This window comes from Eurytemora carolleeae, unplaced genomic scaffold (assembly GCF_000591075.1).
Source record: "Eurytemora carolleeae unplaced genomic scaffold, Eaff_2.0 scaffold924, whole genome shotgun sequence".
NCBI classification, from domain to species: Eukaryota; Metazoa; Arthropoda; class Copepoda; order Calanoida; family Temoridae; genus Eurytemora; species Eurytemora carolleeae.
Window position 1 is genome coordinate 65,350 of NW_019396884.1, and position 27,651 is coordinate 93,000.

At 33.0% G+C, this 27,651-nt stretch overlaps 1 protein-coding gene across 1 annotated transcript in view; it reads left to right on the forward strand.

Annotated features, from left to right (window-relative positions):
• The first annotated feature begins 16,234 nt into the window (after window positions 1-16,234).
• Window positions 16,235-27,651, forward strand: part of LOC111709726 (uncharacterized) — a 33,795-nt gene continuing 22,378 nt past the window's right edge. The window contains exons 1-5 of the mRNA XM_023483614.1: window positions 16,235-17,806; window positions 18,591-18,655; window positions 20,184-20,280; window positions 20,644-20,737; window positions 26,588-26,653. Coding sequence (XP_023339382.1) covers window positions 16,280-17,806; window positions 18,591-18,655; window positions 20,184-20,280; window positions 20,644-20,737; window positions 26,588-26,653 — 1,849 coding nt within the window. The 5' untranslated portion in view covers window positions 16,235-16,279. The remainder of the gene's footprint in view (window positions 17,807-18,590; window positions 18,656-20,183; window positions 20,281-20,643; window positions 20,738-26,587; window positions 26,654-27,651) is intronic.

Below are 27,651 nucleotides of genomic sequence, written 5' to 3' on the forward strand. Positions count from 1 at the left end.
AAAATTAAAAAATTTAGAAAAATTACTTGGTAATATTGGTATGCGTAATTTTTTGTATAAATAGGTTTTTGGAAACCCAAAGCATTTAGAAAAATTGCTTGGTATGATAAATACGTGAAAATACGTAAATATACGTAAGTTTTTAACCCAAAAGTTGAGCATACCCATACGTATTTATACGTAAAAATACCTATTTATACATATAGAGACTTCGGTATTTTTAGGTTTTCGGGTTAGTAGGGATCTGTTAGAATACATTATTTAAAAAAAATTTTTTAAATTATTTCATTTGAAAATTTAATAAATTTTTATTTTGTTCATTTAAGTATAACGTTCGAATGGACTAAAAATCGGTTTGAGAACAGCTGACTTTAGTTCAATTGTACGTTAGTTCTATTGAGTATTGGCTGATAGTCTTATCAATATAGCATCAAATTAAGACCATCATTGTGAAAATACCTGCAGGACTAGGAGAATTTGTGGTTATTGTTTTAAGAATTCATTTCAAAGTAGGTTGACGACTGAATGTCACAATTAAATTCCAATATCAAATACGACTTTCAGGCAATTGAACTACTTCAACTACTTGCCGCAGAGCTATGAAATCAGTGGCGTACGAGGGGGGGCCCCCCCCCATACGCGTGTACCCCCTGAGAGGCTGAGGGGGGCCACCCATGGGGGAGGCTCTTTTAATCATATGCTTGCAGTTCCCTTCCTCAGGCCAGGCACAGTGGCGTACCTAGGGGGGCAGTAGTCCTCTAGTGCCCCCCGGGAGTTCCAGGGGAGGCCCTGCTCCCCCTGGAAAATACAAAATTAAAAGGAAACTAGGTTTAAAAAGTAACACCTGACAATGAAAAAGAATAAGGATTTGTCTAAATTCACTGTTAATAAAAAGAGAGAAAAGTTTTAACCTTCTAAAGAGATTACTTCATTACACAAGATGTACATGACGGAGAGCAGACTTTACGATCATGCACTTATAGCCTTACACCCTATAAGGCTGTCTGAGCTCTCTTCTGAGAAAATCATTGAAATGTCTGTGCAAGCAAATCCCAGAAAAAATAAGCCTAAAAGAGTTGGTGAATATGTAGATTGAGTAAATTATATCTAAAAATTTCAGAAGAAATTTCGTTTATTAGTGAAAATATCATTTTTAATGATGCTGTGATTATTGATTTAGTTAGCTGTGATGGAGTTAAGTGATAAATTTATAAAGTTAAAAAGTTAGTTTTTCAAGCAAAGGAATAGACTCTTTAAGGTTAGTAACACCCAAAAATTGTATATTTTTATGGTAAACAAAACAATTCATTTTAAAGAACTTAAGTTCCTTTTTACCTATTCAAGTTTACAGACCACAGTTTCATGACCCTCACAAAATATTAAATCTCTTTTTACAGAAATTTATTTCTTTTTTAACGTTTGCAATTAATGGTTTCAAGACCCTCACATATTATTGTATTATTGTAAATATTATATCTCTTCTTAAATAACTTTATTTCCTTTATAATTTGTGCTAATCGCGTATTGTTTTAATCTTAGCCCAAAGTGATGCTTTAAAAAAATTTGTACTTTGAATATCGAATGAGCATTTAAGATATTTAGAATTATTATTTTAGAATTTAAAAATTTTCACATCTCATTTCTTCTTTCATTATTAATCTCCGTTCAGTTCTTTAACGTCCTAGTTTTTCCCTCTATTATCCCTTTTGTTTTGTTACTTACTTACTATAACATTTGGTTTTAGAGAAGTTTAGTTCCTTTTTAACTTTAGCTGTTATTTATTAACCAAAACAAATAGTTAAGCCTAAGGAAAAAAAAAGGAAGCAAGATCAGCCCGCGCAAAATAAGTGTTCACTATGGTTTACAGGGTTACCCATAGTCAAGTTTTTAAGACAATGGCACAACACAAAACGTTGGGGTGTATGACTTTTAACTTATCTTGAGCAGAACAAAATAATAGAAAGACCTTGATAACAAACTGAAAATAGATTTATTGATATTTCGTTTTATTTGTATGCGTGAGCTTGTGTCCACAACCCTTATCCAAAAATAAATTATTAAAGTTAAAGAACTTTAGCTGTTATGACTGTTACAGTTTCATGACCCTCACATAATATTCAATCTCTTTTAAAGTTGACCTTCATAACTTAATAGCTGTTTGAAGTTTATAGTGACCCTGATTAAAGTTTCGCCCCCACTCAGATTTTTTCGCCCCCCCCCCCCTTCTACCCCGACACTATTTACTATGATTTTTGGCGCAGTTTAAAGGAATCTGGTGAACATTTGAAAAAAATGGAGTTTTTAACCTGGCTGTAACCAACGCTTTAGAAATTATGAAATTTTTGGTTACATTTTCTTGTAAATTAAAGCAGTGGCGTGGCTTGAAAAGCATGTATTTTTTAATACCGAAAAACTATGATTAACTAGTTTTTGCAGGCAAGCTGCCAAAGATCGCTACAGCCGTCTTGGAGGGGGGGGGGGGTTGCATGGCACACTTTTATGTTGTTTTGATTCTAAGCATTTTTCAGATTTTGTAAAACCTTTTTCATTTTGGAAGATTTAGCTAATTTTACTTAGATCGACTAAATGTGCATTGCAAAGTCCATTGTGTTTTGTGCAAGTGCAAATTAAATACAATTTCTGCCAGATTCCTTATAATTATAATATGTTTATTGTTAAAGCTTTTTTAATTTTTTTTTTACAGAATAAAACATGTTTGAAATTTGTTATTGACTGAAGGAGTTATAGATTAGAATAACAGAAGAACAATATTTACTTTTAGCTACTGTGTCTTCAAATGATTTTTAAATGAATACAAAGCCTAAAAAATAAAAATAAATTTGCAATAACTTTTATATTTCGCCCCCCCCCCCCTTCTACCCCGACACTATTTACTATGATTTTTGGCGCAGTTTAAAGGAATCTGGTGAACATTTGAAAAAAATGGAGTTTTTAACCTGGCTGTAACCAACGCTTTAGAAATTATGAAATTTTTAGTTATATTTTATTGTAAATTAAAGCAGTGGCTTGAAAAGCATGTATTTTTCAATACCGAAAAACTATGATTAACTAGTTTTTGCAGGCAAGCTGCCAAAGATCGCTACATCCGTCTTGGAGAGTCAGCGACAAAAAACACAACAAGTTACAGTATAACTTTCGTTTCCAGGAGTTTAACTATCAGTATTTTTTAAATAATAACTCATGACATCCTTTTGCATGATGATATAATTTCCTCAATCAATAAAAAAAATGAAAAAATAATAATTTCAAATTGTCAAATCAAAAATATAAAATAAAACATGGTGTATTGTGTGATTTTGATATCTCGTTAACTATATTAAATTATCTCTCTAACTATATTATACCATTTATCTGAATCTAATGTATTATATCTCTGACACTATTATATTACCTCTTTCACTCTATTGTTTTCTCTGTTAAACTCGAACCATCTTCATAAACTCTATGTATTATCTCTCATCTATATTGTATTATCTCATTAGATCTTACATTATAGTTTTTCTAACTCTGTTGTTTTATCTCTTTAACTACTTTATATTATCTATTTAACTCAATTACATTATCCCTCTGACTCATGTAATAAAATACTTTCTTGTATTATCTTTCTAACCCAATTATATTTTCTCTCTAGCTCTATAATATTATCTCTCTAGCTCTATTATATTATCTCTCTAGCTCTATTATATTTTCTCTCTAGCTCTATTATATTATCTCTCTAACTCTATTATATTATCTCTCTAACTCTATAATATTATCTCTCTAGCTCTATTATATTATCTCTCGAACTTCAAGTGTATTGTCGTAGGATCACCCCAAGGAGTATGGAATGTAAGGGAGATACAAACGACGCGGCCGCCTTATACCATGATTTGTATAATTAGGTCTTATTCTTTGTGGGTTACCCTCCATCTAAGAAAGGTCAGCAATTACTTGAATTGTAATTACAAAATCTTGTTCCTCATTTCAATAAAAGTTTCTAAAACTAATTTTTTAATTAAAAACTTGGCAATTTTCGACTATTTTCTAAATCTGTTATTTCTAATATAGGGAAGTAAAACAATTTGTTAAATTGGGTGTTTTATTTCTGGATTATAATCAAAATTCATGACAACATAATATTACACATAAATTGTAAATATTTTTGGCAGTTTTTAACAACATAACATTACTGTACAAGTTTTAAATACTGGCTTTTATAGATTTTTTTTGTATTTGGTTTTTTTGTGACTGAGTAAATTCAACTACATAATATTGTTAAAACAACAGAATTAAAATGAAGAAAGATCGATGGTAAAATTCCAATATTTTGAAATTGTGTCACATAGTGACTTATATAATAGGGAAAGGGCTTTTATACTTTTTTAAAAATCAATCAATAATGAATTTTAAATCTATTTTAAATGTGCTAAAACGAAGTCAACTGGTATGATTAGAAATTTTTTCTATATTTTTAATAATCTTGTCTCCATCCTAGCACTGCTTCAGGTTCTTATTGAGCCCTGCAGACTTGATGGGCATATTGTACTTAGCCGTCTCCTTCCTGGAGCTCATCACAGCCTTGTTGGACCTCTTCAGCGCCTTGCTGCTCAATGCCTTACCAGAGTTTTTCTGCTTACTGATTTGAGCAGAGCGCAAACTTTTCAAGGCAACTGTTTGATCTTGTCTGGCCCTGACAGGGACCCTTGCATGATCATGTCCTAAGGCCACATCCTCGTCTGTTTGGAGGTCGTCTAGGACTTCGTCTCCGGCCTCGGAAGAGTTTGAGGATGGTGTGAGGGAAGGGAGGGGGTCAAGGGAACCAAGGTTACCAGGGGCGGGCTGAGTACCTACTAGGACCCAGTCCTCCCCTACAGGACTAGATGGACGATGGGCGGGAACTGATGGCTCCTCCTCCCTGTTCTCGCCCCAGATATAGCTTGAAATTGAAGTAAACATTGTAGAATCGTAACTGCGCAGTTGTACTCTGAATGCAGTTAGGAGAGAGAATTTAATCCGATTTAGTTTTTAACTCTGTCGTTTCTAATGGAAGCTGATGAATATAAGCTCGTTGTATAGTCCACTATTGTAAGATCCAAGTGTATGGTGGGGGGAAGGAGGGAGGAGTAGAAGAGTGTATAATGTATGATGGTTCCAAGCCTGTGAGCAGAGACCTACTGGCAGCCCCAGCCAACTGACAATCAGCTGATTCACTGTTTACAAGCCAATATGTCTACTTTCTTACTTTATACAATTTTCCTTAGTGTCTCTTTGTTTTTAAGCAAATATTTAGGAAATTTATTTTGGTTTTAAAAAGTCACATTCAAGCCAATGCTGCTGAATGACTAGAAATATACGAAAAGGTAAGTGACAAAGAAACTTGTCTAAGTTGAACTGTCAAATTTGTATTGGATGTTGAGATCACGTGACAAAATGTTTGATCACGTGACAAAAGACTGTGTTCTAATTGGTCCTATTTTCCCCTGCAACAACGGACCGAGGCCGTCTCTATACTATTAGGCAATCAATAACCAGGGCAGGAGGGGGGAGGGGGGAGAAGGGGATTTAAATACGAATTTTTCTCTTTCCTTATCTTTTTTTTTGTTAAGATGAACTAGATTTTTCAAAACTTTCTTTTTAATTTTTTTGACGAAAAATAGACAAATACATATTTCATAAAAACAGAGTTCTTTGCTATACGTAATTATTATTTCATCATCATGATTTTCCTAGTTCAAACTTACTAATTTCGTAATTCAAATCTGAGACGTACAAAAATATGGATCATGCACAGAGATCATGCTATGTGCGTGTACACGGGCTGTGCAGGTGCTTCAATATTATTCTGCGTAGCGTGCTTTGTGTTTGGGTGACGCAAATTTATGTTCAACAGTGTCAGTGCACACCTCCCCCACTCCCTTGACAATCTCTTTTTATGTATAGAATATGAAAGTTGAAATCTTATAAATGCTTGAAATATTTTAATGAAATTATACTTTTATTTAAAGTACAATTAACAATTTATTTTGCAAGAGGGTTTAAAAAGTACACTTTTGCAGATCTAAAGACAAAATTACTTTTAGTCTTTAATGTTTATTTATAAGGAAGATAATTAACATTTCAAGAAAAAAAGAATAAAGAAAATTATAGTATGTAAAAACTATAAAACCGAAACAGTTTATATCATATAATATTAATAATAAAAATAATAATAATAATAATAATAATAATAATAATAATAATAATAATAATAATAATAATAATAGTAATAATAATAATAATAACAATAATAATAATAAATAATAATAAACAATGATACTAATAAAAATATTGATAATATATAAGAATAATAATTAATTAATTAAGATAAATGATAATGATTTATATACAATGGACCATTTTTAGACCACAAAATACGATCTTTAAAGTAGTTTTTTTATAGATAAAGCATAATTAATACAATGTGAAGTGAAAAAAATAATAATAAATTATAGAAATGATTATTATGGATTTTCATATCAACATAAAGACATAAATGAATCATTAATTCTCAGAAAAATTAGAATTGAAAAAAATTGCTATCATAATTATAAAAAATACATTTCAATTTATCTTTTTTGAATAATTAAAGAAAAGTGTTTAACAACTATATTGGTCGAATTCACTTAAACGTTTAAAATATGAGTGCAAGATTCTATGAAAACTGTCGGATAAGTTGTAAAACAAATGAAAACCTGACCAACTTTAGTATTAAATTGTTCTATAAACGGGCAGAATTCAATGAAGTTTGTCGCATCTATAAATGTAACTTTTTATAAATGAATGTTGAGCAAACATGAAATATAATATATAACAAAATCTGTTGGTATAAAAAAACATGGAGAAATAGACAATTAATTTAACAAACAAATTAAACAAAGCACAATATTTCAATTTTTTGTTTTGATGATTTAAATTTTTTTTTGTATTCTCTTCAATGAAGTTATCGTTATAATCTAGCCGTTGTATAAGAATTCTCTTCAATGAAGTTATCGTTATAATCTAGCCGTTGTATAAGAATAGTGGATAGAACTAGGAGATTGATTTGAGGAGGGGAGCCGGGCCGGGTAGGTGCACCGTGCACGGCACTGGAGATGTACTAAAATTCACGAATTGTTTTTTGCAGGAAACCTTTTTACAAAAATATTATGGGTCTGATGCTGTATCTTTCTTATGTTTGTGTAAATTCAACAGAAATATTTCTTAAATATACTTGGTTACCCACAGTGGATAAGATTTTAAAGATCAGACGACTGTACTGAATTTATACACTCAGTTTTCTTATATTTATGATTCTTTGCACCTGCAAGCTTGTTTCTTTCTTTGCCCAATCATTTAAAAGGTCCCTAAAAGACTATATGTAAGGCAGAGAACTTAATTTACCCTTGGATTCGTCATATTAAGCCGGTATATCCTTTATTCACATGTTACATGTTTTCATAACTTCTTTTATTAAAGAGCTATAAATTACAAAGTCATACCAATAATGTTGTTTACATATTTTCCTTCTAGTTCTGTCTAGTTCACTGTGTTATAAGTTTAGTCAAAATTAAGCTATTGCCACAATTTCCATGCATTTTGTGAAATTGTATTTTCTCTGCCTCCCCCATTATTATCTTATTTTGACAACAAAGAAACAAACTTATTCAGACATTTCTTTTCATCGTCCGACAAGAATTTTTGAATTCAGTTCAGACATGTTCTTCTTATACTCTGTCGCTAGGCAGGGTTTTTACAGCCTAGTTAACAGCTGTGTCGGTCAAATTAAATTCAATCTTCTTTTACACAGAGGAACTCTTTTTAGATATAGTGACATGTTTGATTCACAACGGTACCCTTTAAAACGTTGTCTGATCAGTATGAATTAGATTCCCAGTATCCGTGTTTTTGTTTTTGGAAACTGATTATTTTTTATTATGGGTTTTCTACAATGTCGCATCGTTTGTGCTTGCTTTCACAAAATACACTTTCGCGCAAAAATACGGAATTCCGTTTGCAAAATACGCAAGCAATTTTGCTTAAAAGTTTGCTTTCCCTGGAAACCCTTGGCGGAGCCTCGCTTGGCTTATAGCCAAATTAAAAAAGAATCATGCAAACTAAATATTACATTGAAGGGACCGTTCACTTATTTGGGTAATTTCAGGGTAAACTGAAGAGCCTTGCGCTCGAATTCTGAACGAAAAATTGGCTTTTTCTCCGGCCACTGCAGTTGTCTTTGAAAAGTAAGACTAATACCAATTAACAGCGAATAGGCTGTTTGGTTTACCCTGAAATTACCCAAATAAGTGTACGGTCCCTTTGAGCATAAGAGCTATAGGTATGATTTTCTGAAAATTCTGAAAAAAGTTTACCAGACGATTCTTCAGAATTCTTCTATAGTTAAATAAAATGATTGTCCCGTTAACTTTGTTTCAGCATATACATTACGTACCGTTACCTTGCTCTGTGTAACATCTAGGGAAAACTGACTTATTTGAAAATACAATTTGGAAGGCTCTGCCATTGATTTTCAAGTTCGAGAGTATAAAATAGAGATTGAAAACAGAGACTGACGTCATAAATAATTCAAGTAGTAGAAACCAGATTTTCTTTGATTTCTAATTCTTATCTTGAATCTTTAAGGCCATTCACACACAATTAGGAATTGAGCCTTTGCCACAAACTCTAATTTTTAAAGCCTTATGTCTTTGCAAACTGATGGTGTGAACTGTCAACCTATGATATTTTAAACTTAGATTATTTGATCTAACAGAATTCATATAATTTGAAATGGTTATATATGACTTTGGGTCACAAAGACGTATAGGATTAGAACATCAGAGTTTGTGGCAAAGACTCATCTTCTTATAAAGTAGAGAGAGGAGACACGCCCAGCTAGCTGTGGTTTATTGGTCAAGGATTTTTCTGTAAAAGTAACCTCAAGTGTGACCCATCTGTAGAGTGGCATATGTTCGATTCAGATAAGCACCCTTTAATCCTTTGACTGATCAAGGATGACGGATTTTATTTTTTATTTATCTTAATGTTGGAGGAAAATATGTAACGTCAGCTGTGTTAAGTTCACACTGTGCGCTTGCGTACACTTCAGTTTTCCCGCATTTTAAACACAATTTTAAAGATAAAAATAAAGTTCTTTGGCCTTAATGTTCAGTTAAAGGGTTAAAGGGTACAATTGTAATTGCATGAAGGGTCACTTGATGTAAAATTTTTCTTTGTCATTCAAAAGACACCAAGCATAGAGTTTTTAAACCTTTGGGTTTCATGAAATCTAAATACATACAGGGTGTCCCAAAAAACATGGGAATTCACTGACGAATTCGATATCGTCTTTGTTATGAATTAGCATTGTAATACCTAATTTCAAAAGCAATAACATTATTATGTCTGCTAGAGTTTATTTTATGAAAAGGGTAAAAGACCATAAAGATGTGTCTATAATGTCTCTGCAAGATGAACAGTGAAGGCGGACAAGTTTACTCTGTTTGTATACTGCAATTTTCTTGTTTTACTAAGTACAACCGTATGCAGTCAAAACATAAACAAACAAAATGTGAACATAGCAGACGAAACTCTTACAGATTACAGCTTTCTCAGTAGGTATCACTATATTAAATCAAAGAATTTTTTGAAAAGACGATATCGAATTCGTCACTGAATTCCCATGTTTATTGGGACACCCTGCAGTTTAAAAGAAAAGAAAAACAAAAATCCAATTAATATATTATTTTAGCTTGGAAAAAGTATTGCATTGTTTTGATATGTAGTAAAATACTGAAAGCTCACCATTTTATCGTAATTGTCTAAAAGAAAGAAAATTTTTCATATTTATTGAAAATACAGTTAACAATTACAGTGAACACCAGAAAACTGTGAAATAGGAAAGCGACATGTAAGCAAAAATAAAGTTTATTTGGTGTTGTTACAAAGCAAATATACATACTTATAACTAATTTATTTGAATTGAAAAAGCATTTTAACTCAATTTACATTTAAAACATTGTCAAACCATAAAACATGTTTGAATGTCGTCTTCCGACGAATGATCTTTAAAAATTTCAATATCCTTGGTTTTAAACTCAATCCTTTAATATCCTGTTATCTATCCTTTAATATTCTGTGATATATCCTTTAATATTCTGTGATATATCCTTCAATATTCTGTGATATATCCTTCAATATTCAGTGATCTATCCTTCAATATCCTGTGATCTATCCTTCAATATCCTGTGATCTATCCTTCAATATCCTGTGATCTATCCTTCAATATCCCGCGATCAATCCTTCAATATCCATTGATCTATTCTTCAATATCCTGTAAACTATACTTCAATATCCAGTGATATATCCTTTAATATCCTAAGATCTATCCTTCAATATCCCGTGATTTATCCTTCAATATCCTGTGATCTATCCTTCAATATCCAGTGATCTTTCCTTCAATATACTGTGATCTACCCTTCAATATCCCATGATCTATCCTTCAATATCCAGTGATCTATCCTTCAATATCCAGTGATCTATCCTTCAATATCCAGTGATCTATCCTTCAATATCCTGTGATCTATCCTTCAATATCCTGTGATCCATCCTTCAATATCCAGTGATCCATCCTTCAATATCCCGTGATTTATCACCTTCAGTATTCTGTCTTCCTGTAAGTTATACGTAGTTATATATTTGTATAAAATCTAAGCAAATTTATGATAATTAATTTCTTAACCAAGCCTGATTTTTTACATTTTTAACCAAAAATTAAATTAACAAATTTTTTGTTGTAAATTTGCGTAGTTCCGCGCTTAGGTTTATGTTCTAAAAACCAGACTGAATGCTGATGTTTTGTGTATAAAACTTAGACCGTATCCATTGTATCATGTCCTGAAAATCAGACTAGAAGGAAGATTTAATCATGAGCACTTGTGGCTCACAGGGGTAAACAATAAGCTCAAATTAAATATCATTTAAAAGATTTTATAAACTTGTTAGTATAGTTTTATTCATATATATTTGTTAATTCAAGATGGAGGACTGTATATATTTATATTATATAATATATATTAAAACAATTTTAATCATGAAAAAATATTATTGAAGACTGTAACATTTCTCGAGTAATTAAAAAGTTTGCTAAGTCTAATGTCTGTTCACTCTCCTTGGCTCTAAAATAATTAGAAGAAGTGTAAAAAATAATAAAAGGTTTACAGGATCATTAACGTAATTAGAACTAGATAATGATTCCTTAAACCAGCTCCAGGGAGCAACTCATATAGACAGACTAATACCGGGCATTAATATATCAATCAATCATAATAGTGTCCAGAACAGTTGGACCAGGACATAGGTAGGTAGTTAAATAACAGTGGCAGGTAGTTAAATAACAGGGGGCAGGTAGTTAAATAACAAGGGGTAGGTAGTTAAATAACAGGGGGCAAGTAGTTAAATAACATGGGGTAGGTAGTTAAACAACAGAGGGCAGGTAGTTAAATAGCAGGGGGTAGGTCGTTAAATAACAGGGGTAGGTAGTTAAATAACAGGGGGCAGGTAGTTAAATAACAGGGGGTAGGTAGTTAAACAACAGGGAGCAGGTAGTTAAATAACAGGGGGCAAATAAGTTAAAAAATAATAGGGGGCAGGTAGTAAAATAACTTATTAGATATGATGATTCCAAAGCAACATGAATTGTTTTGCATCGAAAATAGTCAATAAATGGTTTATCTAACGATTTGACAAAGAGTCCAACAATTGTATACAGTTGCAGATAATCATGAATTTAAGTAAATATAAATTTTGTACGGTCGTCTCTGAAGTCTCATCCTTTGTGGGAAACACTGTATCTTAAAAAAAAGATCTTTTCGGGTTGAATTAAGGATTTACAAAAATTCCACGGGTCGATGATATATATTTTTTTAAATCTTAAAAATATAGAAAAAAATCTTAAAAACTTACATCGTCCTCATTGTTTTTATTCTTAGGTTAGGTAAATTGATTGATTTTTTTCAATCTTTTTTGGGGAATTCGAATTTTCAAAGTTTTTAAAAATTCAAAATAAAAACTGAAAAAAATTGAGACTTTGTCGCAAACTCAAATTTTCTAATCTCTCTATATCTTAGAAATTTGATGGTGTAAACCTTTAATATATCATACTCAAATTATTGAAATACCAGAATTTATAGTTTGAAATATCTTAAGTCAACGACATTGGGTTGCAAAGATATAGAATATTTAAAAACTGAGTTTGTGGCAAAGACTCAATTCCTTTGCCAAAAGTATATTTTCCAAGCTTGGTCAATATTTTCATGAAAAAACGGAAATCGATTTATAGTATAGGAATGCAATTATTGTAAAAGCTAGCCTTAGATCTACAGTTGGTTTAAATCCCGATATTGGTCGAAAAATTGTTCATTTATTCTAATAAACCAGTTTTAAACTAGCCCAGTCTAGTTTTTGGACTTTTCAAGTTTTGTGAAAAAAGTTCCGCAACTAACAGTGTTACTCTTCACTAAACGCTATTTTGTCTTCGGTTAGTGTACTGCAAATTACTAAAGAACGCCCCGAAAGCTTAGATGAGGGTGATGTGCTGATTTTCAATTGTGTAACTTTTATATATCAATTGTGTAACATTACCAGTCAATTGTGTAACATTAACAGTCAATTGTGAAACATTACCACCAGTCAATTGTGTAACATTACCAGTCAATTGTCTAACATTACCAGTCAATTGTGTAACATTACCAGTCAATTGTGTAACATTACCAGTCAATTGTGTAACATTACCAGTCAATTGTGTAACATTACCAGTCAATTGTGGAACAATACCAGTCAATTGTGTAACATTACCAGTCAATTGTGTAACATTAACAGTCAATTGTGTAACATTAACAGTCAATTGTGTAACATTACCAGTCAATTGTGTAACATTTCCAGTCAATTGTGTAACATAATCAGTCAATTGTGTAACATTAACAGTCAATTGTGTAACAGTACCAGTCAATTGTGGAACATTACCAGTCAATTGTTTAATATTACTAGTCAATTGTGTAACAATACCAGTCAATTGTGTAACATTACCAGTCAATTATTTAACATTACCAGTCAAATGTGTAACATAACAGTCCATTGTGTAACATATTACTAGTCAATTGTGTAACAATACCAGTCAATTGTGTAACATTACCAGTCAATTATTTAACATTACCAGTCAAATGTGTAACATAACAGTCCATTGTGTAACATTACCAGTCAATTGTATAACATTACCAGTCAATTGTGTAACAATACCAGTCAATTGTGGAACAAAACCAGTCAATTGTGTAGCATTACCGGTCAATTGTGTAACATTAACAGTCAATTGTGTAACATTAACAGTCAATTGTGTAACATTACCAGTCAATTGTGGAACAATACCAGTCAATTGTGTAACATTACAAGTCAATTGTGTAACATAACCAGTCAATTGTGTAACATTAACAGTCAATTGTGTAACATTACCAGTCAATTGTGTAACATTACCAGTCAATTGTGTAACATTACCAGTCAATTGTGGAACACTGCAAGTCAATTGTGTAACATTACCAGTCAATTGTGGAACATTACCAGTCAATTGTTTAATATTACTAGTCAATTGTGTAACACTACAAGTCAATTGTGTAACATTACCAGTCAATTATTTAACATTACCAGTCAAATGTGTAACATAACAGTCAATTGTGTAACATTACCAGTCAATTGTGTAACATTACCAGTCAATTGTGTAACATTAACAGTCAATTGTGTAACATTACCAGTCAATTGTGGAACACTACAAGTCAATTGTGGAACAATACAAGTCAATTGTGGAACACTACAAGTCAATTGTGGAACAATACAAGTCAATTGTGGAACATTACCAGTCGATTGTGTAACATTAACAATCAATTTGTAAAATGAAATATAACACACAATCAATTATCATATAAAATACTGAAATTGTATATTTTATACCTTACCAAAACAAGCTATTTGCAGAAAGAGTTTAACTTGTGCAATATAAATTTAACAGAAGTTTGTTGATCTAATCATAATATAAATTATTCAAAACCTAATGGACGGTTTGCCGTAGCAAAATTTAAAATGAGTTTCATGATTATGTCCTGAATTTATAAATTTTTAATTTTCCTGAAAAATAAGCATGTATAGTTGACATAGTAGGGAGGTTATATTTGAGGCATTGGCTGATTATATAATTAGATAGTTAGATAGTTAGATAGAAATGACATGATGGATAAATAGATAAAGATAAATAGCAATATAGTTAGATAGTTAGATAGAAATGAGGAAAGATAAATAGATAAATAGATAGAGAGAAATAACAATATAGTTAGATAGTTAGATAGAAATTAGGATAGAGAAATAGATAGAGAGAAATAGAAATATAGTTAGATAGAAATGAGGATAGATAAATAGATAGAGAGAAATAGCAACATAGTTAGATAGTTAGATAGAAATGAGGATAGATAAATAGATAGTGTGAAATAACAATATGGTTAGATAGTTAGATAGAAATGAGGATAGATAAATAAATAGAGTGAAATAACAGTATAGTTAGATGGTTAGATAGAAATGGCATGATAATTACTACTGCAGTAGGCTCTCCTGCCTTCTTACACGAAATACTGGGTAACCAGGGAGGGAAGAAGAGGTAAAAGGGAGGGAGGGGGGGTAAATAGTATGAGAGGTAAAAGGGAGGGGGGTAAATAGGATGAGAGGTAAAAGGGAGAGGGGTAAAGGGGAGGAGAGGTAAAAGGGAAGGGGGTAATGTGGATGAGAGGTAAAAGGGAGAGGGGTAAATAGGATGAGAGGTAAAAGGGAGGGGGTAAAGGGGTGTGGAAAGGTAAAAGGGAGGGGAGTAAAGGGGTGTGGAAAGGTAAAAGGGAGGGGGTAAAGAGAATGAGAGGTAAAAGAGAGGGGTGTAAATAGGATGAGAGGTAAAAGGGAGGGGAGTAAAGGGGATGAAAGGTAAAAGGGGGGAGTAAAAAGGAGAGGAAAGGCTATAGACTGTTGCTTAGACAGAAGGAGGAGGTCAAATTTTTACGATAATATTGGCACAACTTTGTGATAATATTGGCACAACTTTGTGATAATATTGGCACAACTTTGTGATAATATTGGCACAACTTTGTTATAATATTGGCACAACTTTGTGATAATATTGGCACAACTTTGTGACCTTTTAACTCCTCTGTGTGATGGTCCGATGGAGAGTGGGGTGTGGGTATATGAAAGAGAGGTATAATGGGGGTGTGGGTATATGAGAGAGAGGTATAATAGGGGTGTGGGTATATGGAAGAGAGGTAGAAAAGAATCCTATAGTAAAATACGAAATTAAAGACTAAGGATTTCAAAAATAAAAATTAAAGAAATTGTTTAATTAAGCTTACAAAAAAACATTATGAAAATTATTTTTGATTTTTTTTAAATGGGTCAGCGTAAGCACTTTTAAAAATCAACGATCACAAATGGAGGTCGATTTTTCAATTTTTTCGACACATGTCGCTATGGGTATCTAAAGTTGCGCCTCTAATTGGTTGATCTGGGGCCAAAATACTATTATTTTTGAGGACTCTGGCAAATTTCTGCTAAAAAGTCGATTTTTTGCCAATTATTTTTTCCTATTACTACATTAATTTTATTTTAACCGATTTTTATGATTTTAACATTTCTAGATTCGAAAAAAAAAACTTTTGCTTACACTTGTGATTTATTATTTACAAAAACGTGATGGCTGAATAAATTAAAATTTTACATTTTTATTTTACTCTTTATTAGAGAAACTTTTCAGTCACGTGCTTAAAGAATCTGAATATTTTTATCAAAAAAGTCCAAATTGTCCAAAAAGTCCAAATTGTCAAAAAAGTCCAAATTGTCCAAAAGGAAGAATAAAGCTAGAAGCAAATATAAAATAGAGGAAGGTGTAAAATAAAGAGAATTTGTTTTTTAATCTTTTAAAATATATTTCCCAAAGTTTACCAAGTTTAGGATAAAACTTAAACTTTGTTAAAAAGTTAAAATGTGTTTCATGTTCAGATAATCTATAAAACATTAGAACCATTATTTTTCTCTTTTCCTTTCTTTTCTAAATTTTAAAATGTTTTATTTTTATTATTTTACTGCTCTATCTCCTTGTTTCTTGCTTCATATTGGTTCTTCTCTCTCGCCAGAAACAATCTGTCTCATAAAATATTTTTTTTCAGGTCAGATGTGATCAAACATGAAGATTAGGCGTAGTTCTTTAGAACCTTTAGACTCCAACAATAGATTAAAATATAGACCCCTAGACCCTAAACTTGAGAATAGACCCTTAGACCCTAAACTCAAGGAACGAGCTGCTAAATCCAACCTCTATGACCAAGTGAACCAGTCAAGTAGTTGTGTATCAGAAACCCGTAGAAACCTGGGCCAACCCAGGGAACAAAACCCAATACATAGTGAATGTATATTAAAACCAAGGCCCGGGCATGGTGTTAGTAAATCTAGTCCCGCCTATAGAAGTAGTAAAAGTATAAGTAAACCACGTCATGAAGATGGTATTAGTAAACCACGTCATGAAGATGGTATTAGTAAACCACGACATGAAGATGGTATTAGTAAACCATGTGTTACATCAGGTATTCCTAAACCTATCCAATCCTTATTGCTAGTCCCAAGCCAGAACCCGGTCACTAAGTTTGCCACTCTGATGAAAAAGTTTGGTGAAACTGAATTATCTTACCAGAATCAGAAAACTTTATCTCTTCAGGACTCACATCAGAATTCAGGGGAAACACCTCCCTTCAATGTGGAGGGAATTGAAGAAGATGTTAAGTTAATGGGAAAAGATTCCCAAGATCAAGGATTCCAACTAAGTATGGTTGAGGGTTTAAAGAAACCTGACTATTTAGCCCCGACCCCGCCAGGATCTGATTATGAGGAGCTGAATATAAGCGATGCTTCTCCTGAATTTAACTCCCTGACACACCCTGATATACTCTCACCACCACTCTCCATCAGTTCAGGACTTGATTTCCCACATTCTCCTTTCCTTCCTCAATACCATGTTGCCCTGTCCCCCACCTCACAGATCTCTAAATCTCCATCCACCCACTCTTCAAGGAGTTCTCCTTCTACTGTAGGGTTTAGTAGGCATCTCTCCTCCTCTCCAATATCCACTATCTCCTCATCTCCTATACCAGACCTCCTACCTACCTCACCTTTACCTCAGGAGTTCAGTTCAACATCCTTTCAACACAACTCTCCCATTTCTCAGGACCAACTCTCGTCTACCTCTTCCACTTTGGAATTTAATGATGAGATCTACATTTCGCCTTTAACTGAAGCTGGACAATCAGACCCTATTGACGGTATAAAATTCTCAAAATGCTCATATTCAGATTATACAAATGCTTTAGTACAATCATTCGTTGATGGAAAGTTCGACACATTTACAATAGTCGAGGCTAAAGAACATGATTTTAAGTTTTCCAAATCCAATGAGTTTCTTCTCTCCTCATTGGGAAACTGTATGAATGAAAAGATCCCTGAGGTTTTAACTCCTGAAATCAAGGAGGAACCAGCTTGTAAAGTTTGTTCCTCCGCCCTGTGTCTCTGTACAGAACCTTCAAAGAACCAATGTAACCCTGATGACAATCAAGAAATCTGTGAAGACAATCATGAAGATAGAATAGAAACTAGGATTGAAGGTTCTAAACTACCAGATGATATTCCGACACTGTCCTCACTAGCAAAATCAAGTCCCAAGGTAAAACTATGATATTGTAGGATAAAGGAGAATAGTCAGGGCTTAGGGGTGTTAATCTATATAATAAAGCTCTTTGCTCATATATGTATTTATTTTTGTAAAATTCAATTTGATTTTTTTTCTTCAAAATTATATTTTTTTAATTTCACGGGCAACGCCGGGTACTTCAGCTAGTTTCAAATATAAAGAATTAATTATCTACACTGTTTGTTCTTGCCATATCGAGTATTGCATCTTTCTGTTGTATTGAATAGTATAACGTTTTAATTGGAAAGGTAGATTATGGTAGATAGAGGTAGATAAAGCTAGATAAAGGTAAACATATGTAGATGTTGGTAGATAATGCTAGAAATTGGTACATATTGGTAGATAATGATAGAAATTGGTAGATATTGGTAGATAAAGGTAGATAATGTTAAATTTTGGCAGATAATGGTAGATATGGTTAGATAATGGTAGATAAAGGTAGATAATGTTATATAATATTAGATAAAGGTAGAAATGGTAGATATTAGTAGATAACGGTAGATTTGGTAGATAACGGTAGATATTGGTGGATAATAGTAGATAATGGTATATATTGGTAGAAAAAGGTAGATAAATGTAGATAAAGGTAGAAAATTGTAAATATTTGTAGATAATGGTAGATAAAAGTAGATATTGGTAGATAATGGTAGATAATGGTAGTACGGTCGTCTCTGAGCTATGAAGTCTCATTTTGTTGTTGGTAGCCCTGTAATTCATACTTTAACTCAACTTTGAAATAACTCTGTCTTATTTTTAGCTCTCTACCTGGCGACAGACAAGAATAGTTTCAGAAAAACTTGAACAACATCTTTGGATTTGGAGGTACAGTACCGTACAGTATACACAGTACGTTATAGTGTACAGTATAGTAGAGTCAATAAACAGTACACTCCAGTATACTACGGTGCAGTATACACAGTACACTACAGTACAGTACAGTGAACATAGTAAACACAGTATGCACTACAGTGCAGTACAATGTACACAGAACAGACTACAGTGCAGTATACTTCCTTGAAGACTGGGACCAAGGTACTTATGCAAAGAAAGTTAATTGCGGTCGCGTATGCTCTGCGTACATATTGAAACCAGTTCTCTCTGGGCGGACTTTATAAACAAAAATAGATGCATCAGTGTTCGTTTAGTATCCCAGGAGGTTAAAAGCATTTAAATTTGATCATTTTGAAAATTCACATAATAGTTTCCTATGACCAGAATATTTCATAGATTATTTTTGTGAAAATGGATTCCATGTCAGGCTGTGACATGGTTTACTTTTCCGCCCAAATATAGTACACTGCAGTACAAAAAATGCGTACACCTCTGAAATAACTTTCATTCCATTAGTACCTTGACTGGGACGAACTATGAAGAAATAGAAAAAGAGTAGCTTATTAAACAAAAAGTGTCTTTATAATTACGTGGGGGCAGGAGGGGGTAGATGTTAAATGAAATAAATGCAATAATATCAGATAAACTAGAATAACTTGAAAACATACAGTAATCACATAATCTTCTAAAATCTTATCTGGTGGTTGCTGAGAGGTCTGACGCAGTTCCGGTCTAAGCAAACCAGAAACAACCCAGAATCAAACCAGAAACAAACCAGAAGCAAACCAGAAGCAAACCAGAAACAAACCAGAAACAAACCAGAAACAAACCAGAAACAAACCAGAAACAAACCTGAAACAAACCAGAAACAAACCAGAAACAAACCAGAAACAAACCAGAAACAAACCAGAAACAAACCAGAAACAAACCAGAAACAACCAGAAACAAACCCAGAAACAAACCAGAAACAAACCAGAAACAAAACCAGAAACAAACCCAGAAACAAACCAGTAACAAAACCAGAAACAAACCCGAAACAAACCAGAAACAAACCAGAAACAAACTAGAAACAAACCAGAAACAAAACCAGAAACAACCCAGAAACAAACCAGAAACAAAACCAGAAACAAACCCAAAACAAACCAGAAACAAAACCAGAAACAAACCAGAAACAAACCAGAAACAAACCAGAAAATAACAAAAATAAACCAAACACAGAAAAATTAAAAAACGCAAAAAGAAACAACCAGAAAAAAAACACAAAAGAATTAGCGCAGTAAAACATTTGTAATTATCAGTATTTTTTTTTGAATAAATCTGATTTAATGGCTTTTTCATTTCTATATTTTCTTTAGATAAAATCGACAAAAACTTACACTTATAAAATTAGAGGCAAACCTCAGAAGAGAAACTTGGGTCGGGATTATATGATAAATACAAAAAAACAATAAGCAGACATATTATAAAAAGATAATAATTATTTTTCAACTTATTTAAAATAAAAGATTCTAATATTTAGATGTGCTTGTAAGAAGTCTGGGAAGAGAATATCCAAGAGTTTGCTGCAGGCTAGAGCTAAATGGGCCTTCAGAAAAGCAGGAATATTAGAGTTTAAGGTTCTGTACTATATTAATCTATTTCTAAAGATTAAATGAAGAATGTTTGAAAACTAAAGTTAACAACTATATCTTAAATATTGGGGAGGTCCATTTTTCAATTTAAAAAATATTAAAGATCCAATCTCGATCCAATGAACACAGTTTGTTTGATATTTCTAATATTGTTTGATTTAAGACCAAAAAAAACATTTATTTGTAAATTTTTTGATTCTTAACAAATATCTAAAATGGAACATTCTTTGTTTTAAAACGGATATTTTGATACTGTACGCATAATAAAATATTGTGTACAGTCTACATATACTGGAAATGGTTGGCTAAATATATATATATACATATGTATTAACATCCTACATGTAGGCTAGTGATAGCTGGTACTGGAAATGGTTGGCTAAATATATATATATATATACATATATGTATTTACATCCTACATGTAGGCTAGTGATAGCTGGTACTGGAAATGATTGGCTAAATAACCCCTATGAGCTCTTGATCTTGATCTAAAAGGAAATTATCAAAACTCTGTCATGAAATCATTTTCAAGTAAAAGCTAGAATCTGCTTTCTTTTATTTGTTCTTCTTTTTTCCTTTTATATTATACTAGGCTTTCAGGGCGCTTCGCGATCATCTTCCATTTTAATTGGACATTTTCTCTTCGTTTTCAATGTAAAACAAAAACAATCAAAAAGTTCGCAGATGTTATAAAAATTTTCGTGGATTTTCAAATTTTTTTGAAAATCGAATTTTTTGGAGGTTAATTTGTGAAATTTTGATTATTCATAAACCTTCCTTAGGGTCAAGTGAGGTCCCAAACAAAATTTGGATATGATCGGTTCAGCCGTTTTGACGTTTATTAGATACAAACAAACGAACATTCTCTCTTCCCCCTTCTTTATCTGTATACCCCCCTCCCATATACTTGAACCTCTACCCCCCCCCTGCACCCCAATAAAATTGCATGCTTTACTAGAATATCCTGATCTATTTTATACTTGCATTATCAAAACCATCAAGGAAAACTGTACTGAGGTTATATTACAACTTGTAACTTGTTCCCCCCCCCCCCATACTTCCCCTAATTCACACATTAACCTAGGGTCCCTAGGGGGGGGGTCAACCCTCTCTCCTAGAGATTATCAAACCAGAATAGTACAAGAAAAGCAGGACATTTGGTAAAAATGACTGGGGTTTTTTAAGGAAATCGAAAATTCATTCTTTGATAATAAACGTATTACCATTACTTGTAACTGTAAGCTAATGTTTACGTTTTCTATTGGAATTGACGTACAATACCAGCAGTCTGTAAAACGTGGATTCCAAGTCAGTCTCTTGAAGGAATTAGATGGGTGTAGGGGGGGGGGGGGGTACAAGTTGGCTATGAAAACTTGAAAGTTGAAATTAAGAATAAGATTCTAAACTATGAAAATTGTGTTGAAAAGAATTCTTTGAATTAGAATTTGAAAATAAGCAAGAAAATAAATTTTATCCTAAATCAAATATATTAAATTAAATTGTGTATAAAGTGCTTTATGTCTTCAGTTATTTTGTTTTCTAGATTATTTAATATTTTGTTCAGCATTCCACTAGAGCAATCTAAACATTGCTCTAGAGCCTTCTAAACATTGCTCTAGAGCAATCTAAACATTGTTCTAGAGCACTCAAAACATTGTTCAAGAGCCCTCTAAACATTGTTTTAGAGCCCTCTAAACATTGTTCTAGAGCACTCTAAACATTGTTCTAGAGCCCTTTAAACATTGTTCTAGAGCATTCTAAACATTTCACAAGAGCACTCTAAAGCATTTCATTAGAGCACTCTAAACATTCCATAAGAGCACTAGTTTAGAGAGGGGAGGAGGGTCCCTAAAGAACTCTAAACATTTTACAAGAGCAAAATTCCAGTAGAGCACTCTAAATATTTACATGAGCACTAGTTTAGAAGAGGGTTGGGTGAAGTTTAGAGGAGGGTGGGGTGAAGTTTAGAGGAGGGTGGGGTGAAGTTTATAAGAGGGAGGGGTGTAGTTTAGAGGAGGGAGGGGTGTAGTTTAGAGGAGGAGGGAGTGGTATAGTTTACAGGAGGGAGGGGTGTAGTTTAGAGGAGGGTGTTCGTAGTTTAGAGGTGGCAGGGGTGTAGTTTACAGGAGGTAGGGGTGTAGTTTAGAGGAGGAGGGAGTGGTATAGTTGAGAGAAGGAGGGAGTGGTATAGTTTAGAGGAGGAAGGAGAGGTGTAGTATTGAGGAGGAAGGAGAGGTGTAGTTTAGAGGAGGGAGGAGGGGTGTAGTTTAGAAGAGGAGGGGGAGGGGTTTTTAAGGAAGATGGGCGGAGAAAGAGTTAATGTAAAGGTCTCAGAGAAACAGAAACTTTAAGAAAAAATGTTAATTTTCAGTTTTACGTGCTAAACCTCTANGGGGGTTGTAAGGTTGCCTGCTATATGCTGGGGGTTGTAAGGTTGCCTGCTATATGCTGGGGGTTGTAAGGTTGCCTGCTGTATGCTGGGGGTTGTAAGGTTGCCTGCTATTTGCTGGGGGTTGAGTAATGTTGCCTGCTATATGCTGGGGGTTGTAAGGTTGCCTGCTATATGCTGGGGGTTGTAAGGTTGCCTGCTGTATGCTGGGGGTTGTATGGTTGCCTGCTATTTGCTGGGGGTTGAATAATGTTGCCTGCTATATGCTGGGGGTTGAGTAATGTTGCCTGCTATATGCTGGGGGTTGTAAGGTTGCCTACTTTATTCTGGGGAAAGAGAAAGAAATGGAATATTTCTCCAAGGGGCTGAAATGATACAGTAATCATTTCCTGGGGGAGAGAAAACGAGATAAAAATTGTAAGTTCATCCTTTCATCTTAGAGGTTAGGGGAATACATCAAAACTGGTAGGGGAGGGTTCAAGGATTCAAGATAAATTACAAAAAAATATTTATTAAAAAGAGAAAAACAACTAATAGAATGGAATGGATAGAACTTATTATTGTAAAAATTGTATTTTAAACACCACTTAATAAGAATAACATTTTTAGCTAATGAAGTCAGGTGCACCTAGAAATAAGCAGTTTTTTACCTGTCTGACGTCTGTACCTGGTTTACTACTGTCTGTACCTGGTTTACTACTGTCTGTACCTGGTTTACTACTGTCTGTACCTACTTTACTACTGTCTGTACCTGGTATACTATTGTCTGTACCTGGTTTATTACTGTCTGTACCTGAATTACTACTGTCTTTACCTGGTTTACTACTGTCTTTACCTGGTATACTACTGTCTGTACCTGGTTTCCTACTGTCTGTACCTGGTTTACTACTGTCTGTACCTGGTTTATTACTGTCTGTACTGGTTTACTACCTTTTGTACCTGGTTTACTACTGTCTGTTCCTTGTTTACTACCTTCTGAACCTGGTTTACTACGGGCTGTTCCTGGTTTACTACTGGCTGTACCTGGTTTACAACTGTCCGTACCGTTTTATTACTGTCTGTACGTGGTTTAATATTGTCCGTACCGGTTTACTACTGTCTTTACTGGTTTACTACCTTCTGTATCTGGTTTACTGGTTTATTTCTGTCTCTACCAGCATTACTACTGTCCGTACCTGGTTTACTACTGTCTGTTCCTGGTTTACTACTGTCTGTACCTGGTTTACTACTCTGTCTGTAAATGGTATATTGGTTTTTTTTCAACAGAGAACGGAGATTTTTTTATAAAAAGGGCCCAAAAGAGTATATAGCACAAAGGTATGAAGTACACCTGCATTACGAAAACAGTAAAACAAAATAGCGGTTTTACACTTTTTTCTACTTAATTCCATTCTATACTAATCTATGCTCTTTGGTTTTCAAACTTTCACTTATTTTTTGTTCGAATTTTTCATTAATCTATTCATATTGTAGATTATGCCGTGTTCTGCTGCTCAGAAAGCCCAAATCAAAACAGAAATGGTGAGACTTAAGATCTGAGACCGAAACTTGAAACATTTTAACCATTGTAAAATCAGATTCTAACCATTGTAAAATCAGATTATAACCATGGTAAAATCGGATTCTAACCATTGTAAAATCAGATTCTAACAATTGTAAAATCTGATTCTAGCCATTGTAAAATCAGATTATAACCATGGTAAAATCGGATTCTAACCATGGTAAAATCGGATTCTAACCATGGTAAAATAGGATTCTAACCATGGTAAAATCGGATTCTAACCATGGTAAACTAAATTAAACCAAGGGTAAAATCATAGTAATAATTTGCGTCATCAGCAGCTCGGATTTTATCCCTATGTCTTCTTAGGGTTAAAGTGGGTTAAACCAGCCATGTGTTATTATGCACGCGCTCTCTAGTTCCAGTCTCTACGGGCTCTTTAGTTCCGATCTCTACGCGCTCTCTAGTTCCGGTCTCTACGCGCTTTCTGTCATAGTTTCTGGAGTTAACGGAGAAATCATTAACAAATGATTTCATAATATTGCCAGAAATGGAAACATTTTCCAGAATTAAACCTTAATCTAAAAGCATGTCTACTGGGTATCACGAGCTCAAAAGTTTTACCATCAATATGAATCGGTATCGTTTCCTAATAATAATAATTAAATTAAAGAAAAAGCAATAAAGTGTTTTTTCATGATAGTTAATTGCAGAGTGAATAAAACTTGTATCGTAAAAACAAAATAGTCATTATTGATTATAATAATAACAATAATAATAATAATAATAATAGTTAATTGCAGAGTGAATAAAACTTGTATCGTAAAAACAAAATAGTCATTATTGATTATAATAATAACNTTAAATATTTCTTAGCTGAAGGTTTGCTAGTTTATTAAACTCTTACTCAAATATTTTTTAGCTGAAAGTTTGCTATTTTCTAAACTCTTATTTAAATATTTCTTAGCTGAAGGTTTGCTAGTTTATTAAACTCTTACTCAAATATTTTTTAGCTGAAAGTTTGCTAAATAACAAAAAAATAAATAATAATGAATTTGCCCCCATTTCTTTCAAATTTGTCAATCCCAAATGGGATTGAAAAGGGAATTATATTGACCCCTGATTACATCTAGTGTACTATCTGTTATTTTAATTATTCTATGATATAAACCTTCTTTTCTCTATTAAAATATTTATTGTCCGGCCCTTTTATTTATTATCAAATTAAATAATAATAATAATGTCAAATGACCTTTTTTTAGAGCAGCGAGTCCGATTCACACCACCAAGTACCCTTTAAAACTTTACTGACTAGACCAAGGGCGGATTTTTTAGGAACAAAAAAATTCATAATTGGGAACAAAAAATCGCGCCGCATGTGAAAATTTTTTTGACTTAAAAGACTCAAAAGAGTCAAAATTAATGACTAAAGACTAAAAAACTAGATTTTTAACTTTTCACACGTTATAGTTTATTAAGATATTTTTCATGTTTTGCACTAGGGTTTCTTTCCCTTAAGCATGCTATTGAGAAGCTATTCTGAAAATAGGAACAAAAAATTCCAAATTCAGGGGTATCCGCCCCTGGACTAGACGGACTTGACGCTTGTAATTGATGAAAACTTTGTTAAGAAGCTTTTTTATATTTAAAGAATAATATTATTTATCTTTTCATTTTAAAAAAATTTTCTGGACTGTCTGGATTTTCATACAGGAGTTTTTAGGGTTTTTCAAGGAGAATTGAATAGAAGGAGGGGGCGATGGGGTTTCCGTACACTTTACTGTAACGTTTTTGGACTGCTGGAGAACTAGTTTTTGCGTAACAACAATAATAAAGATTGTAAACAATAACAAAAGTGATAAACAGACATCTTGGGGGGGGGGGCAGGATAACCTTGAATTTGATTGAAAATGTCTCTGTAATAAGGTCCTTTTCGTATAAAACTAAAATCCTTAACTTTTTTTAATCTTTTTTAACAAGATAATACTAATTTCACAGTTTACTAACTCATGTTTGTTTACATTAGATCGGCTGCCTTTGTTATTGTTGTTACGCAAAAACTAGTTCTCCAGCAGTCCAAAAACGTCACAATAAAGTGTACGGAAACACTATCGCCCCCTCCTTCTATTCAATTCTCCTTGGGGTTATTAGGCAAAGGTTTAAAGGGTACTGGTGTGAATCAGACATTGTCCTCTTTGTCTAGAGGTCACTCGAAATTATGATTAGATGTGTCCCTTCAAAAGTATTAAAAATCTTTCGATCTTTTTATTGAATTTTCAAGAGAATTTCCACCAAATTCGATTTTTGTTTAAATGTTAAAATCCACGAAAATCCAGATTTATCTCGTAGCTAACTGGATTAAATGTCAGATGGTATATTTTCATTTATTTATATTTTAGAAAATTCTGAGAATGAATCACAGCGCAAAATTATTCGGAAAGAACCAATACTTTCTTTTCCGGCAGGTAGGAATTCATTTTAATTTTTCAAATATTTATATATTATTGTATATTTAAACATCTTATACAACTTACATAGTTCATGCACGCACAACAGCTAGCTCTTTACTGATCAATCTGTAATCTGTACACTTTACAATTGCATAGTGCATTGTAAATTGTAAACTGTACACTGTACAATTTAAATTGCACAGTACATTGTAAATTGTACACTGTACAATTTAAATTACATATTTGGGGATGCAAATTAGTTATTCAGTGTCTATAAAGGCAAAGTCAAACTAAAGTATAAATAAATCTAAATCAATGTGAACACATCTAGATCAGTGTTAATACATCTAGATCAGTGTGAATACAACTAGATCAGTGTGAATATACATCTAGATCAATGTGAATACATTTAGATCAGTGTGAATACATCTAGATCAGTGTGAATTCATCTAGATTAGTGTGAATACATCTAGATCGTTGTGAATACATATAAATCAGTGTGAATACATTTAGATTAGTGTGAATACATATAGATCAGTGTAAATACAACTAGATCAGTGTAAATACAACTAGATCAGTGTGAATTCATCTAGATCAGTGTGAATACATCTAGATCAGTTTGAATACATTTAGATCAGTGTGAATAAAACGTGATTACAACTATATTAGCATTATTACAACTAGATTAGGGAAATTGTAAGTAGACTATCGTGATTACAACTAGACTATCGTGATTACAACTAGTTCAGCGTAATTACGACTAGACTAGCGTAATTATAAGTAGATCAGCGTGATTACAACTAGATCAGCGTTATTAAACTAGATCAGCGTGATTACAACTAGATCAGCGTGATTACAACTAGATCAGCGTGATTACAACTAGATTCGCGTGATTACAACTAGATCAGCGTGATTACAACTAGATTCGCGTAATTATAAGTAGATTAGCATGAATAGCACATGAAACAAGTTTGTGTATAAAAGTTCTAGAATATTCCTTCAAACTCGACTAT